This window comes from Melanerpes formicivorus, unplaced genomic scaffold (assembly GCF_026170545.1).
Source record: "Melanerpes formicivorus ecotype bairdi unplaced genomic scaffold, bMelFor1.0.p_v2 SCAF_1, whole genome shotgun sequence".
NCBI lineage: Eukaryota > Metazoa > Chordata > Aves > Piciformes > Picidae > Melanerpes > Melanerpes formicivorus.
Window position 1 is genome coordinate 38,333,753 of NW_027142353.1, and position 14,470 is coordinate 38,348,222.

At 42.5% G+C, this 14,470-nt stretch overlaps 1 protein-coding gene across 6 annotated transcripts in view; it reads left to right on the forward strand.

Annotated features, from left to right (window-relative positions):
- Positions 1–14,470, forward strand: part of PICALM (phosphatidylinositol binding clathrin assembly protein) — an 86,983-nt gene that overhangs the window by 24,894 nt on the left and 47,619 nt on the right. For all 6 annotated transcript variants that reach the window (XM_068140237.1, XM_068140249.1, XM_068140260.1 and 3 more), the window contains exon 2: positions 12,289–12,431. In XM_068140237.1, coding sequence (XP_067996338.1) covers positions 12,289–12,431 — 143 coding nt within the window. The remainder of the gene's footprint in view (positions 1–12,288; positions 12,432–14,470) is intronic.

Genomic DNA, 14,470 nt, shown 5'->3' on the forward strand with positions numbered 1-14,470 from the left:
GTTTGGCACAGATTTACTTACTTCTTGTATTGGGTTGGATCGAGCTGGAGTTAGTTCTCCTCACAGCATCTTTGCAGTGCTGTGTTTTGCAGCAGTAGTTGATAACACAGCAGTGTTTTGGCTACTGTTGAGTACGTATCCAGGCTGTGTCCTTTCAACATTTCCCTGCCCCAAGAGTATGTTGAGGGGTGGGCAAGATCTTGGGAGGGAACATGGCTGAGCCAGCTGACCCAGACTGGCCAAAAAGGTATTCCATGCGATATGATGTTAGCTCAGATATAAGAAGCAAGTGGGGGATTCGTCTATGACATCTGTCCTCCCAAGTAATCACCAAGGTTAGAGAGCCCTGCTTCCCGAGACCGACCATCGTCCTGCTGATGAGAAGTAGAGACTAACATCTCTCTCTCTGCTTTTTGCTTCCGTGCGGTCTATTGCTTATTATTGTTATTAAAATTGCTTCTATCCTATTGCTGGTTTTTGTTATATATATATATATATATATATATATATATATATATATATATATACATATTATTTTTTTCCCCCCTCTCTCCCTGTCCGTTTAAGAGGGGGAGCGATAGAGTTGCTTCGGTGGGCATCTGTCCTTCAGGCCAGGGCCAAACCACCACACTTCTGATCTTTGAAATGTTTCACTAGATCCTTAAAGACAGATGACAGCATTAGCTGCTGTTACACTGTGTCATCATGTGGGGAACAGTTGTCTGTGCTGAGATTGTCATCCGCTCCTTGATAATGCTTTACCTGTGAAGTTGTACAGATCTAGATACTCAGCACTTGCAAACGATGGAACACTTAATGTTTGTTGCACTGATAAAATATTTGTCTTGAATGAGAAGTATAACATAAGGAGACCCTAATGTACTGGAAAATCGTGTAACTTTGGAGTTTTAAGAAGAAATCAGACAGCTGGAGAAGAGAGCTGAAGTCTTAACAGAGCATACATCTATATGTGTGTTTCAGCTGCTGGATTCATTTGAGACACCAAAGTTTCCCCCACTGTGTGTGATTTTCAGAAGCGTAATAAAATAGAAGTGTTTCAGCTTTGAATGTTGTGTGGAAAAACTGCTTCTCTAGAGGAAAAAATAATCCTGTATCAAGAACTTTTAAAATCTCAGGTGCTTTACTAAAATTGTTTCATGTGGCCGTAGGTGAAAAGGGAAAAGAGCAATCACAAGCAGATGCACAGTCTTGAAAAAAATTGTTTGAACTATAGATGTTGTTCCATATTTCACTATTCATGGTTAGCCACAAGTGCTCCTTTTTGCCAGCAGAATGTCATTCACCAGCACATTCTCTTCAGTTGAAAAGCTAATCCATATCCTAGGTTGAGTGCACACTATTGAACTTCGTTATGTGGGCATAATTTCACAAGAATAATCAGTCAACTCATTCAATAAATGTTTTATGTTTCCTTTTATATTAAAAAAAAATGGCTTTATAGTGTGTTTTTGTTTCAGCTCTGAGTTTATTCACCACTGAAGTAAACTTCATCTCATGCATACTTGGCTTGTACTTTGGATCTATCAATATTTTTTGGCTTTTCTCCTGTTAAGAAAAGATGAGGTGTTAAGGCAAATGACAGCTTCCAGACAACTTCCTAGTTTGCTCAGTAACTTCACTTTTCCTCCTGACAGTTTGTATTTTGACTTTTCCATGGAAGTTGTAATTTGTGTGTGATTATATATGTATGTCTTTTATAATATTTTTCTTGTCTGGGCAGAATTTTTCTGAAAAGTGTATAGTCTATTCAGAATGACCTTTAAGCTTTGACAATACTTTGTGGCAGGGCACTGATGTGCAGCATGCAAATATGCCTGAAGGTAATAGTACAATGAAATCAGCTATTTGCTTAATTTAATAGCATAGTGCTTTAATAATCTTTAAAATAGGACTAGTCATATATAGGACTTGTTACTTGGCATAGCTATGTAAGTGTGTATTTGTGGAAGATCACAAAATAAATTGAAGACTCTTGTTGGACCTGGAGCTGAATATGTGCATATGAATATAAGAGCTCTGGCTATTAGCATGTGGTTTGCTTGATTAATTATCCCTAGTGTCTTTTGTATGTTAATTTGGTATGTTAATTTAATGCTGGCTTGGGAGAAATCAAATAGTTGTTTCATGTGGTGAAGGTGTACATTCCTTTCGTTAATCACTCCTTATACTTCTTGTGTTAGTTTCTGAGGTTAAAATATACATTAAGGCAATTTTTGCCCTTTCCGTTCACATGGTCTTTTTCTTACTGAATCTTGTACTAAGATTCAGTGCTGCACTTGTGACCAGATGTGAGAGGCAGGCCTGACCCACGTAAGAAGCTGCTTTGTGGAGACACTGAGTTTGTTATAACAGTAGGACCTTTAGGAGGGTTCAAAAGAAACCCTGCCATCCAAACAAAGCTGCTCACACATTGGATAGCTACAGTATGAAAACTAGATCCTTTAAACAGAATCAGTAGTCTTGTGGAGCTTGTTGAGATCTGATTTTTTTTTTTTTAAATAAGGGGAAAAAAAAAAAAAAGAAAAATGGAAAAAAAGGAAATAAATTGGGTAAGTTCTTCCAATGCAAACTTTATTTTCTGGCAGGACCCATGACTGACTTTTTCTAGTTCTTTTTAGTCTGAATATTGTGTATGAACTGCTTCCCAGGATTGCAGCTGTTACCTGGAGATAGTGTTCCGTAGGTGACTCATTCTGGCATATCTTCCCAACTTGTGAGGGCAGTATCTAATCTAGAGTATTTTCTATTCCCAAGTAGTTTCCACAGAAGTATTTTCTGCAGCAGTTTGTCCTGAACAAGCTCAGCTGCCAAACCTCATACCAGAATTGCCTTACATTTTTAGCTGTTTTATCAAACACGAATTCAGATTCAATGGTGATTGGCCAAAACTTGTCAGGAATTGATTTAATCTGAATTTCATCTCTGTCTGAAGGAGTATATAAAATATTCCCCAACTGGGATGTTGTTTACCTTACTGTCCTTTTATGGCTTTGGTGCGTTGTTTTGGTTTTTGCTGAGGAATGTAGTGTGTTTTGACTCAGAATCACAGTATCACAAAGGTTGGAAGAGACCTCAAAGATCATGGAGTCCAACCTGTCACCACAGACCTCATGACTAGACCATGGCACCAAGTGCCACGTCCAATCCCCTCTTGAGCACCTCCAGGGATGGTGACTCCAACACCTACCTCGGGAGCCCATTCCAATGGTGAACGACTCTCTCGGTGAAGAACTTTCTCCTCACCTTGAGCCTAAACTTCCCCTGGCACAGCTTGAGACTATGTCCTCATGTTCTGCTACTGGTTGCCTGGGAGAAGAGGCCAACCCCTTCCCGGCTACAACCGCCCTTCAGGTAGTTGTAGACAGCAATAAGGTCTCCCCTTAGCCACCTCCTCTCCAGGCTAAACAATCCCAGCTCCCTCAGCCTCTCCTCATAGGGCTTGTGCTCAAGGCCTCTCACCAGCCTTGTTGCCCTTCTCTGGACTTGTTCCAGCAAGTCAACGTCCTTCCTAAACTGAGGGGCCCAGAACTGGACACAGTACTCGAGGTGTGGCCTAACCAGTGCAGTGTACAGGGGCAGAATGACCTCCCTGCTCCTGCTGGCCACACTGTTCCTGATGCAGGCCAGGATGCCCTTGGCCCTCTTGGCTGCCTGGGTACACTGCAGGCTCATGTTCAGCCTACCATCGATCAGTACCCCCAGGTTCCTCTCTGCCTGGCCACTCTCCATCCACTCTGACCCCAGCCTGTAGCTCTGCATGGGGTTGTTGTGGCCAATGTGCAGAACCTGGCCCTTGGATGTGTTAAATCTCATGCTGTTGGATTCTACCCATCTGTCCAGCCTGTCGAGGTCCCTCTGCAGAGCCTCTCTACCCTCCAGCAGATCAACTCCTGCCCCCAGCTTGGTGTCATCAGCAAATTTACTGATGATGGACTCATTGCCCTCTTCCAGATCATCAATAAAGATGCTAAAGAGCATGGGGCCCAGCTCTGATCCCAAGGAACCCTCTGAATTAGTTCCTTGAGTAACCTGAAGTCTGCCCTCTGCAAGTCCAGAGTGGAGGTCTTCTTGCTACCTCTCATAGCTTGACCGAATACCGAAAATTCAATTATCTCATGGTCACTGTCCCCTAAACACCCTCTGACCACTACATCACCCACCGGCCCTTCCCTATTGGTGAAGAGGTCAAGCATAGCCTTACCCCTGGTAGGCTCACGCAGCATCTGGGATAAGAAGTTGTCCTCCATGCACTCGAAGAACCTCCTAGACTGTCTTCTCTCTGCTGTGTTGAGACCCCAGCAGATGGCAGGCAGGTTGGAGTCGCCCATGAGAACAAGGTCAGGTGATCTTGAGACAGCCTCATCCAGATCATCAATGAAGATATTAAAGAGGATGGGGCCCAGCACTGATCCCTGGGGCACACCCCTAGTGACTGGCTGCCAGCTGGATGTGGCACCATTCACCACCACTCTCTGGGCATGGACCTCCAGCCAGTTCCTAACCCAGCACAGAGTGCTCCTGTCCAAGCCATGGGCTGACAGCTTAGCCAGCAGTTTGCTGTGGGGGATGGTGTCAAAAGCCTTCCTTGCTGAAGTCCAGGTAGATTTCGTCCCCAGGCCTCCCCACATCCACCAGGCAGGTCACCTGATCATAAAAGGAGATCAGGTTGGAGAGGCAGGACCTGCCCTTCCTAAATCCATGTTGGCTGGACCTGAGCCCTTGGCCATCCTTCAGGAAAGGGGCATCCTTATTGTCGCCAAGATAATCTGCTGCATAATTTTCCCTGGCACCGAGGTCAGGCTGACAGGCCTGTAGTTTCCAGGTTCCTCCTTCCACCCCAGCACTGTGTGTGCCTACTAATGTAAAACAATCGTATTTCAGTTGCCTGCTTGTTGGATGGATACTGTCTCTTACATTATAACAAAACCCAAGCTGTCAGCATATTGGAGAGTGTAACCAATTAAGCTCTCACTTCAGACAGTATCTTTGTTATAACAGATGAAAAAGCAATAGTTATCAAGGTTGTAATCTGTCACATACTTGACCTACCTTGGAGTAACTAGAGGTGTAGGACACACTGGTCTGGCAGATCTGGGTTCTTGCAAATATTTCATGTTGATACTTACCTTTTATTTTGAGGAATGTTTCTATTTGTATTGCTAAACCTTTGGAATTCATCAGTGCATGAAGTACTTAGTTCTGTCTTATGTTTACTGTTCAAGTTTCTGCAAATGATAAAGTCTGAGGTAGTGAAGCCTGGTTTTATGTTCTGTAAGGAAAATGATCATCAGCTTACCTGGTGGTTCTTTTTCTGGGGAAGTAAACTAGTTTTTCATAGCTATGTCTTAGGAAGCTGCTTAGTGCACAAAGTTCACACAAGGAATTATGCCGCAGGCATATTGGAAGCATGCACATTCTCTCAGGTAATTTGTGGCAGATGCCTTTGTATTCCTATCTAGCCTGACTGCCTTGTGGTTCCTATGGGTCAAGACTCGTGATCACTTACGACAGGTTGGCTAATCCACATTTACATGAATCTTGAGTCTTGCTGTAATTTTCCTCTACTATTCAACTTGATATGTCTCTCACTTTTAAGCTGTTTAAAAGGACTGATCATTTGGTTCATTCTTGTAGTGAAGGCTGAACATTGTAAAGTCTGTAGATATCTTGACTAGGTAAGAAAAAGACTGTATCTCCCAGGGTATTATATAGTATTTTACTGGACATGTACCAGTTAACTTCAGCAGGATTAGGCAATACCATGTCTTTGATACAGGTGGAATTGCCTATCTTCAATGTTCCTGCAATGCCTGTAGACCAGATCTTTGTTACAATTCCTTGCAAAGTCTTTGCTGGAAAAAGCCCAGAACTGAATAATGGAGAAGTCATTTAACAGTAAAAACGTTAACTGCTACAGCAAAAGTGGTTTAGATCCTTCTATTTAAGAACAAACTAGAACTGTTTTTTTAAGAACAGAATAGTTTTGACTGCTGAAATTTGATGTATAATTTAGTGCCTGTAGGTAAATGGAGCTCTTCAAAATATAAGTCATATCAATCATTTAAATTGGTTGGACTCTCTTGGAATTCTACTCCTGTTGGACTGTTCTTTTGAACTTTGACTTGCTTTGTAATTTTTATCTACTTGTTTCCCATTTTGTCATTCTCTGTCCATAGACAATACAAAAAATAGCAGCTTACATTAGTTTGGGAGGGACCTCAGAATTAACCATCTCCTTAAACCATGTCAAACTTCAAAATATTTGGTTGTTTATGGCCTCTAGTGCCTGACCACTTTCATTGTGAAGATTTTTAATTTCTTCATCTGATAAAAATTTCTCTTCTTACAATGTGTCTACTGCCTCTCATCCTTTTGCAGTGAACTTCTAAGAAACACCTGATGGTGGAGATGGTGTTTATATTCTCCCTCCCTGCCTTTAGCCTTCTGCTCTGCAGATGGAATAAATGCTTCTCTTTCAGCTGCTTCTTGTGCATCAAAACATTTTCAGTGTGAGGGTGACAAAACACTGGAATGGGCTGCCCAGAGACATTGTGAAGTCTCCTCTGGAGACATTAAAACTCCTGGATGTGTTCTGGTGTGACCTACTGTAGGTGATCCTGCTCTGGCAGCAGGGTTGAACTAGATGATCTTTTGAGGTCCCTTCCAGTTCCTAACATTCTATGATATGCTCTACGCCCTGGCCATCCTGATGGCCTTTCTCTGGGCTATCTCCAGCTACATCCATGGACATAACAGTGCATTCACTGCTGTCTAAGCTTTGCTTGTGCAGCTCTTCCAGCCAGCTGCAAGCTTAACTTAAATTTCTTGTGGCTGAGTGCTTCCTTTTTTGAAATGATAAGTGTTTATTATTTAGTAACTGTAGACCCATATGCTGTATGTCTTATGCTATGGCAGTTGGAGCAGCTTTTAGAGTTGGGAAGATGGTTTATACTTCCTGGGAAAATTTGGGGTTTTTTCAGCTGTAAGGTGTTGTGGACATCCATGCAGGTCACTAGAGTTAGTGACTTCCTCTAGTATCAGTGAGGATAAGCTTTCAATTGTCCTTCTTCTCTCCTACAACAAGAACATCAGAGATGAAACAGTCATCATACTTTGGCCAAGCGTTATCTGTTCTTAATTCCTCAATTATTTATTTGTGGTTTCTTTTTTGTTCTTTAAATCCATTCCCCTTAGTGCTTTGCCCTTTGGTTATATACCAGCCTGTTGTATTGGTCATACCATACCCAGCATGAGTCTTGATGTTGCTTTGGGCTCTGAAATCTCAAAATATGTATCTAGTAATTTCATAGGTGGGTGTGAGACAAGTTGTGTAAAGTGTAGGATGTGAAAATAATTACATATTTGTTCCTTTCCCTTAATGAAGAGTGTCTGTAGGAGTAGGATAAGTAAGCACTGTGTGTGTCAGTCTTCCCGAGCAGGCAGTGCAGCCGTGGGGGACGTCTTCTCTTCTGATGTATCTGTACTGTACTACTTATGCTATGGTTAGCACAAAAATTGCTGATCTCACTTGGATTTAATGGCTCAAATGTTTCTTTACCTAATTGACATTGCTCATACGAATACTTTTAAAGAAGTTTTTAGATAAATGTAACTTTTCTGAAACACATGTCATGTAGGAGCTTTGGGATATTGGATGCCTGTGGTCACTGGTGCTCCCCAGGGATCAGTACTGTGTCCAGGTTTATTCAATATCTTCATCAATGACCTGGTGAAGGGATCAGTGTACTCTCAGCAAGTTCACTGATATGAAACTGGGGGAGGTGGTTGACACCCTGTCAGGCTGTGCTGCCATCCAATGAGATCTGGATAGGCTGGAGAGCTAAGCAAAGGCAAAATGCATGAAGTTCAATAAGGACAAGTATAGAGTCCTGCATTTGGGAAGGAATAACACCAGGCAGCAGTACAGACTAGGGATCATTCTGCTGGAAAGCAGCTCCATAGAGAAAGATCTTGGAATCCTAATGAACAGCAAGTTCTCCACTGGACAGCAATGTGGCCTTGTGGCCAAGAGGGCTGGTGGCATCCCAGGGTGCATCAAGAAAAGTGTGTCCAGCAGGTTTAGGGAGGTTTTACTCCTCCTCTACTCTGCCCTGGTGAGCCACACCTGGAATGCTGTCCCAAACTTTGGGCTCCCCAATACAAGACAGACATGTACTGGGGTGACTCACAAGTCCATGGGACCAGATGGGATCCACCCTAGAGTGCTGAGAGAGCTGGCAGATGAGCTGGCCAAGCCTCTCTCCATTTTCCACCAGTTCTGGCTCACTGGAGAGGTCCCAGATGTCTGGAAACTGGCCAATGTCATGTCCATCCACAAGAAAGGTTGGATGGAGGAACCTGGAAACTACAGGCCTGTCAGCCTGACCTCAGTGCCAGGGAAAATTATCACAGTATCACCAAGGTTGGAAGAGACCTCAAAGATCATTGAGTCCAACCTGTCACCAGAGACCTCATGACTAGACCATGGCACCAAGTGCCACATCCAGTCCCCTCTTGAACACCTCCAGGGACGGTGACTCCACTGCCTCCCTGGGCAGCACATTCCAGCGATGAATGACTTTCTCAGTGAAGAACTTTCTCCTCACATCGAGCCTAAACCTCCCCTGGTGCAGCTTGAGACTGTCGTCTTGCTCTGGTGCTGGTTGCTAGAGAGATGAGACCAACCGCTTCCTGGTTACAACTGCCCTTCAGGTAGTTGTAGACAGCAATAAGGTCTCCCCTTAGCCGCCTCCTCTCCAGGCTAAACAATCCCAGCTCCCTCAGCCTCTCCTCATAGGGCTTGTGTTCAAGGCCTCTCACCAGCCTTGTTGCCCTTCTCTGGACACGTTCAAGTGTCTCAATGTCCTTGCTAAACTGAGGGGCCCAGAACTGGACACAGTACTCAAGGTGTGGCCTAACCAGTGCAGTGTACAGGGGCAGAATGACCTCCTTGGTCCTGCTGGCCACACTGTTCTTGATGCATGCCAGGATGCCACTGGCCTTCTTGGCCACCTGGACACACTGCTGGCTCATGTTCAGGTGGCTGTCGATCAGCACTCCCAGGTCCCTCTCTGTTTGGCAGCTCTCCAGCCACTCCGACCCTAGGCTGTAGCTCTGCATGGGGTTGTTGTGGCCAAAGTGCAGCACCCAGTACTTGGGCTTGTTGAATGCTATCCTGTTGGACTCTGCCTATCTATCCAGTTGGTTGAGATCCCTCTGCAGAGCCCTTCTGCCCTCTAACTGATCAACACCTGCCCCCAGCTTGGTGTCATCTGCCCTTCCTAAATCCATGTTGGCTAGGCCTGATCCCTTGGCCAGCCTTCAGGTGCACAGCGATTGCCCCCAAGATGATCTGCTCCATAAGGATGTTCCTTTCCTGAAGGATGGCCAAGAGCTCAGGTCCAGCCAACATGGATTTAGGAAGGGCAGGTCCTGCCTGACCAATCTGATCTCCTTCTATGATCAGGTGACCCACCGGGTGGATGTGGGGAAGGCTGTGGACATGGTCTGCCTAGACTTCAGCAAGGCCTTTGACACCATCCCCCACAGCAGACTGCTGGCGAAGCTGTCAGCTCATGGCTTGGACCGCAACACTCTGTGCTGGGTTAGGAACTGGCTGGAGGCCTGAGCCCGGAGGGTGGTGGTGAATGGTGCCACATCCAGCTGGCAGCCAGTCACTAGTGGTGTCCCATCCTCTTTAACATCTTCATTGATGATCTGGATGAGGGCATTGAGTCAGTCATCAGCAAATCTGCAGATGACACCAAATTGGGAGTGGGTGTTGATCTGTTAGAGGGCAGAAGGGTTCTGCAGAGGGACCTTGACAGGCTGGATAGATGGGCAGAGTCCAACATGATAGCATTCAACAAATCCAAGTACTGGGTGCTGCACTTTGGCCACAACAACCCCATGCAGAGCTACAGGCTGGGGTCAGAGTGGCTGGAGAATAGCCAAACATAAAGGGACCTGGGGATGCTGACTGACATCTGCCTAAACATGAGCCAGCAGTGTGCCCAGGTGGCCAAGTAGGCCAATGGCATCCTGGCATGCATCAAGAATAGTGTGGCCAGGAAGAGCAGGGAAGTCATTGTGCCCCCGTACTCTGCTTTGGTTAGGCCACACCTTGAGTACTGTGTCCAGTTCTGGGCCCCTCAGTTTAGCAAGGACATTGAGACACTTGAACGTGTCCAGAGAAAGGCAACAAGGCTGGTGAGAGGCCTTGAACACAAGCCCTACAAGGAGAGGCTGAGGGAGCTGGGATTGTTTAGCCTGGAGAGGAGGCGGCTAAGGGGAGACCTTATTGCTGTCTACAACTACCTGAAGGGTGGTTGTAGCCAGGAGGGGGTTGGTCTCTTCTCTCAAGCAAACAGCACCAGAGCAAGGGGACACAGCCTCAAGCTGCGCCAGGGGAAGTTTAGGCTCGAGGTGCAGAGAAAGTTCTTCACAGAGAGAGTTGTTAGCTGTTGGAATGGGCTGCCCAGGGAGGTGGTGGTGTCACCATCCCTGGAGGTGTTCAAAATGGGATTGGATGAGGCACTTACTGCCATGATGTCTTGGGTGACAGGTTCAAATTCATGATTTTTGAGGTCTTTTCCAACCTTGTTGATTCTATGATTCTTTGTTTCTGTTGACTAGTTGGTATATGTTGCATTTAAGAATAGAAGTTCTTGCTTTCTATCATGCATTTGCACCTCTTATGCCAAAATGTATGACTTTACATCCTGTGATGCATTTACCTTTGTGTTTAATGTGCATTCCTGCAACATAGCCTTGCACAAAACTGCTTGTGTTACTGCTTAGATGGGAAGACCTGAAGATCAAGAAGCTGCAGGGCTTGGTTTTAATGACCCAGTTCAGTGCATGTAATTTGCTGAGTAACATCCTAGCATTGTTTTAATAGCTCTAAATCACCATTCAGTAGTAGATAACCATGATTTAAAAATGAGGTTGTGAATGCCTGTAGTCATCACAGTTTTACTTGTAGATAAAGGAATGCCTAATCTTTCCATCTCATTACATTTTGAATGTGGAAGTAATTTCCTGTTTGCTTCCTGTAATGCTTAAGCTTGTAAATAGCAGTGTTTTTAGTTCTGAGTTTGTGGTAGCTGTGTTTACCTGCCTGTCTGAAGAAAGGTCCTATCTTTCAGGAGTCTTCTATGGTGAATGGTTGTTCATAACCCGATATAAAATTGTCTTAAAAGGTTAAATGTTTCCCTTCAGATTGCAGTTGGCTTTAGTATCCCATAGACATCCAGGCATAGAGCTTATTCAAATCTTGATCCTTACTAGCTGGTAGTTTCAGTCACAGTTACTGTCTTACTTTTGGGGCTGGTAGTAGCAGTAAAAACCAATCAGTACTCTGTTGTGTTAAGTTTAAGCTTCATATTAAATGCTAGCAAGCTGTTGTATCACATTTGGATGTGAAAATGTAACTTTGTTAATTTGTCCCTGTGGCATCATGGTAAGTTACTGCTTCCTTCATTGGCATTTGGCAGTTTCTGGATTGTTACATACTTTGGTTGTATTATAAGTACAGGTCCTCATGCTATACAGGTGTGACAGTAGCAAATCTGGAAGATAGGATCTAGCTTTTAAAACAGTTACCCTATCTACTGGACATCCAAGTTTTTTAGGTAGCCCAGCTCCTAACCATTTTTTCAGTTAAGCCATTTTAAAAACTAAATTTATCTGCCAGTTTCAGACATTGTAGCTAGAGGCTTCTTTTTTCACTTAACATTTCCTCCATGATTTTGAAGATGTTGATCGTATTGCATCAAGACTAAGCAATATTTGAATCCTGTATTATTCAGATTGAACTAATGTCTAGAAGGGTTTACTGGTCCTTTAAGAGTCCAGAAATCTGAGGCTACAGTTAATTCTATTCATACTCTTCCAGTGGAACTTGATTAAATGGTAGCATGTAAGAATTACTTTGCTATTTTGTGCTTTAGATGTTTGAAAGCTGGAAGTTGTTAGTCAAAAATCATGGAAGTCGTGATGGTACTTCTATTCCAGGACCTTCCAAGGCAACTGCAAAAGCAACTGGGGACCTGAAATCTTGGCAGTGAGCAGAGTGGAGTTTGTATTACAAGGTTTTGGTAGACGTGGGCCATGATGTTTTTCAAGAAATTGTTTGTTTCACTTGGAAGCCCCTTGGTTTTTGCAGAAAAGAACACTATATAAAATGAGTGTACTGATTTTTTTGGGATTGTGTATTACTGATCTTCCTTCGCAGAACTAATAATAACAAAAACTCTTGTATTGCAGATTTAATCCAGTGCACAAATGAGATGAATGTGAACATCCCACAACTAGCTGACAGTTTGTTTGAAAGAACTACCAACAGTAGCTGGGTAGTGGTCTTCAAATCCCTTATCACAACCCATCATCTAATGGTGTATGGAAATGAGGTAATACATCTTTTTCTGTATCTGGGAACAGTCACAGCACTTTAAAAATACCATTTAAATACTTCCAATAATTATTTTTGTAAGAAAACGGGACTTTTACCTTTTTGTGTTTAACTTTCCATAAACAAAGATGTTTGCCTCCTTAGTCTGTTTCTACTTTAAAGATTGCAATTCTGGAATCAAGTGTCCTGAATGCTAGAGGTACCTTTTTTGTGGTGTTATTTTAATAACAGAAAAAAGAAAAAAAAGTTTTCTGAAAGCTGAAAAGTGAATTGTTTTTAGGTTCATGGTCTAGCTGGCACAGGTGGTCTCTGTACAACTTAATTTGGAATTTATTTCCACCATTGCTCCCTAATCTTCTGTAGTGAAGCCAAAGTGTACTTGTGAACTGGCTATGGCACCTTCTTTTTTGAAGAGCCAAGATTAGCAACAGCATCAATATTCTGCATTTTAACCCCCCCAAACTATACTTCTAAGGCTTTCTTAGAACATGTTTGCAAACATTGCTTTTTACTGCCAGCAGTCAGTATAACATGAAGTACAAGAATTTTGGAATTAAAAGGGATAGCTTTAGAAAATTGGAAGTAGTTTTTTTTAGAGAGGACCAAAATGTTGGCTTGCATTCAGATCTCTTTAGAAGTCATGTAATTGCTCCCTCTGGCTGACTGACTATCTTGTGAAGGATTTGAAATTTTAAAATATAAATATACATACTGGTTTCTCTTGCAGCTCAGCTGCAGTGTTTCTGGCCTTGGTGAAAATCTATGCTTTGAAACTAAGTAAACCACAAGAGGGCAAACTTCTCATGCTGACTTTAAGCTTTATCATGGGGATTGTTCATACTATTCAAGATAGTCTATGCTTTTGCTGTGCTTGCACTTTGCGTCATAGACATTTTAAACTGATTCCAGTACAATTCATCGTAGTTAAAGTTATTTTATGGGACCACTGTCTGAAATACTTTTTATTTAAGAATAAAGCTACCAAAAAATTTTAGTGGCTAAATGTGTTAACAGAAGTAATGAGGGTAAGATTGTTGCTCAGGATGAAGCTTTTCACAGGTAGAAGTAGTGCTTGAACACTGAACATAGAAATACAGTGCTAATGAAAATGTCCAGAAGTTTATAGAGAATCTGTAAATCCTTTTGTAAAAAAAAAAAACCCCAACCAAACAAAAACCACAAAACCACCCAATAACAACAGAAAACTCCCCCAAAACAAACAAATAAACCCCACAAAAACCCCTAAAAAAATATACCTCACTGAAAAAAAAAGAAAAGAAAAGAAAACCAAACCAAACCAGAAGAAAACACACAAAACAACAAACCAACACCAAACAAACAAAAAAAAAACCCAAAACCCAAACCCAACAAATGAAATTAACAGAACTCTGGAAAGTTTTTGGTCCCCCAGCTTTGGCTTGCTTGATTTGTAGCTGAGTTAAGCTATCAACAGCTGAACATATCTTAATTCATTTATATACTGAGTACTTTTCTCCAGTCTTGTTTGCATGTAACCTGTGTTTATGGTAATAATCCAATGGTACATGTTGCCCTTAAACAGAACTATTTTTCCCTCTGTCAAAATGTTATTGCAAGTGCATAATGGGTTTATTTTTGTAGCAGCAACCTGCATAGTGGCTCATAAGATAAAAATATTTTTTCTACTAAAAAAAATGTGATGCCAGTTATCTGAAATGTGTCTTCATGACAGGAAAACAGCATCACTCATTTTTGTGAAGTGTAGTTTGGAATACGTAACTAATGAATGACACATACCAAGTTTGATACTCTGCAATGTTTTATGTGGCTTCTTCTGTTTATTTAATGTTTTATTTATAAGCAAACTAACCTTTTATATCAACTTACTTTCATAGTGTTTAGTTTAAATCTAAACACTATTAAAATTATATGCTGAGTGAAGATGCTTTATCTAATGGTTATATAAAAATTGAAGTTAGTGAAACAATTGTGAGCATCTAAAATGAGAATCTATTTGAGGAGGGATTGTTTCAGAAGTTTCTAGTTCCATATTCTGGC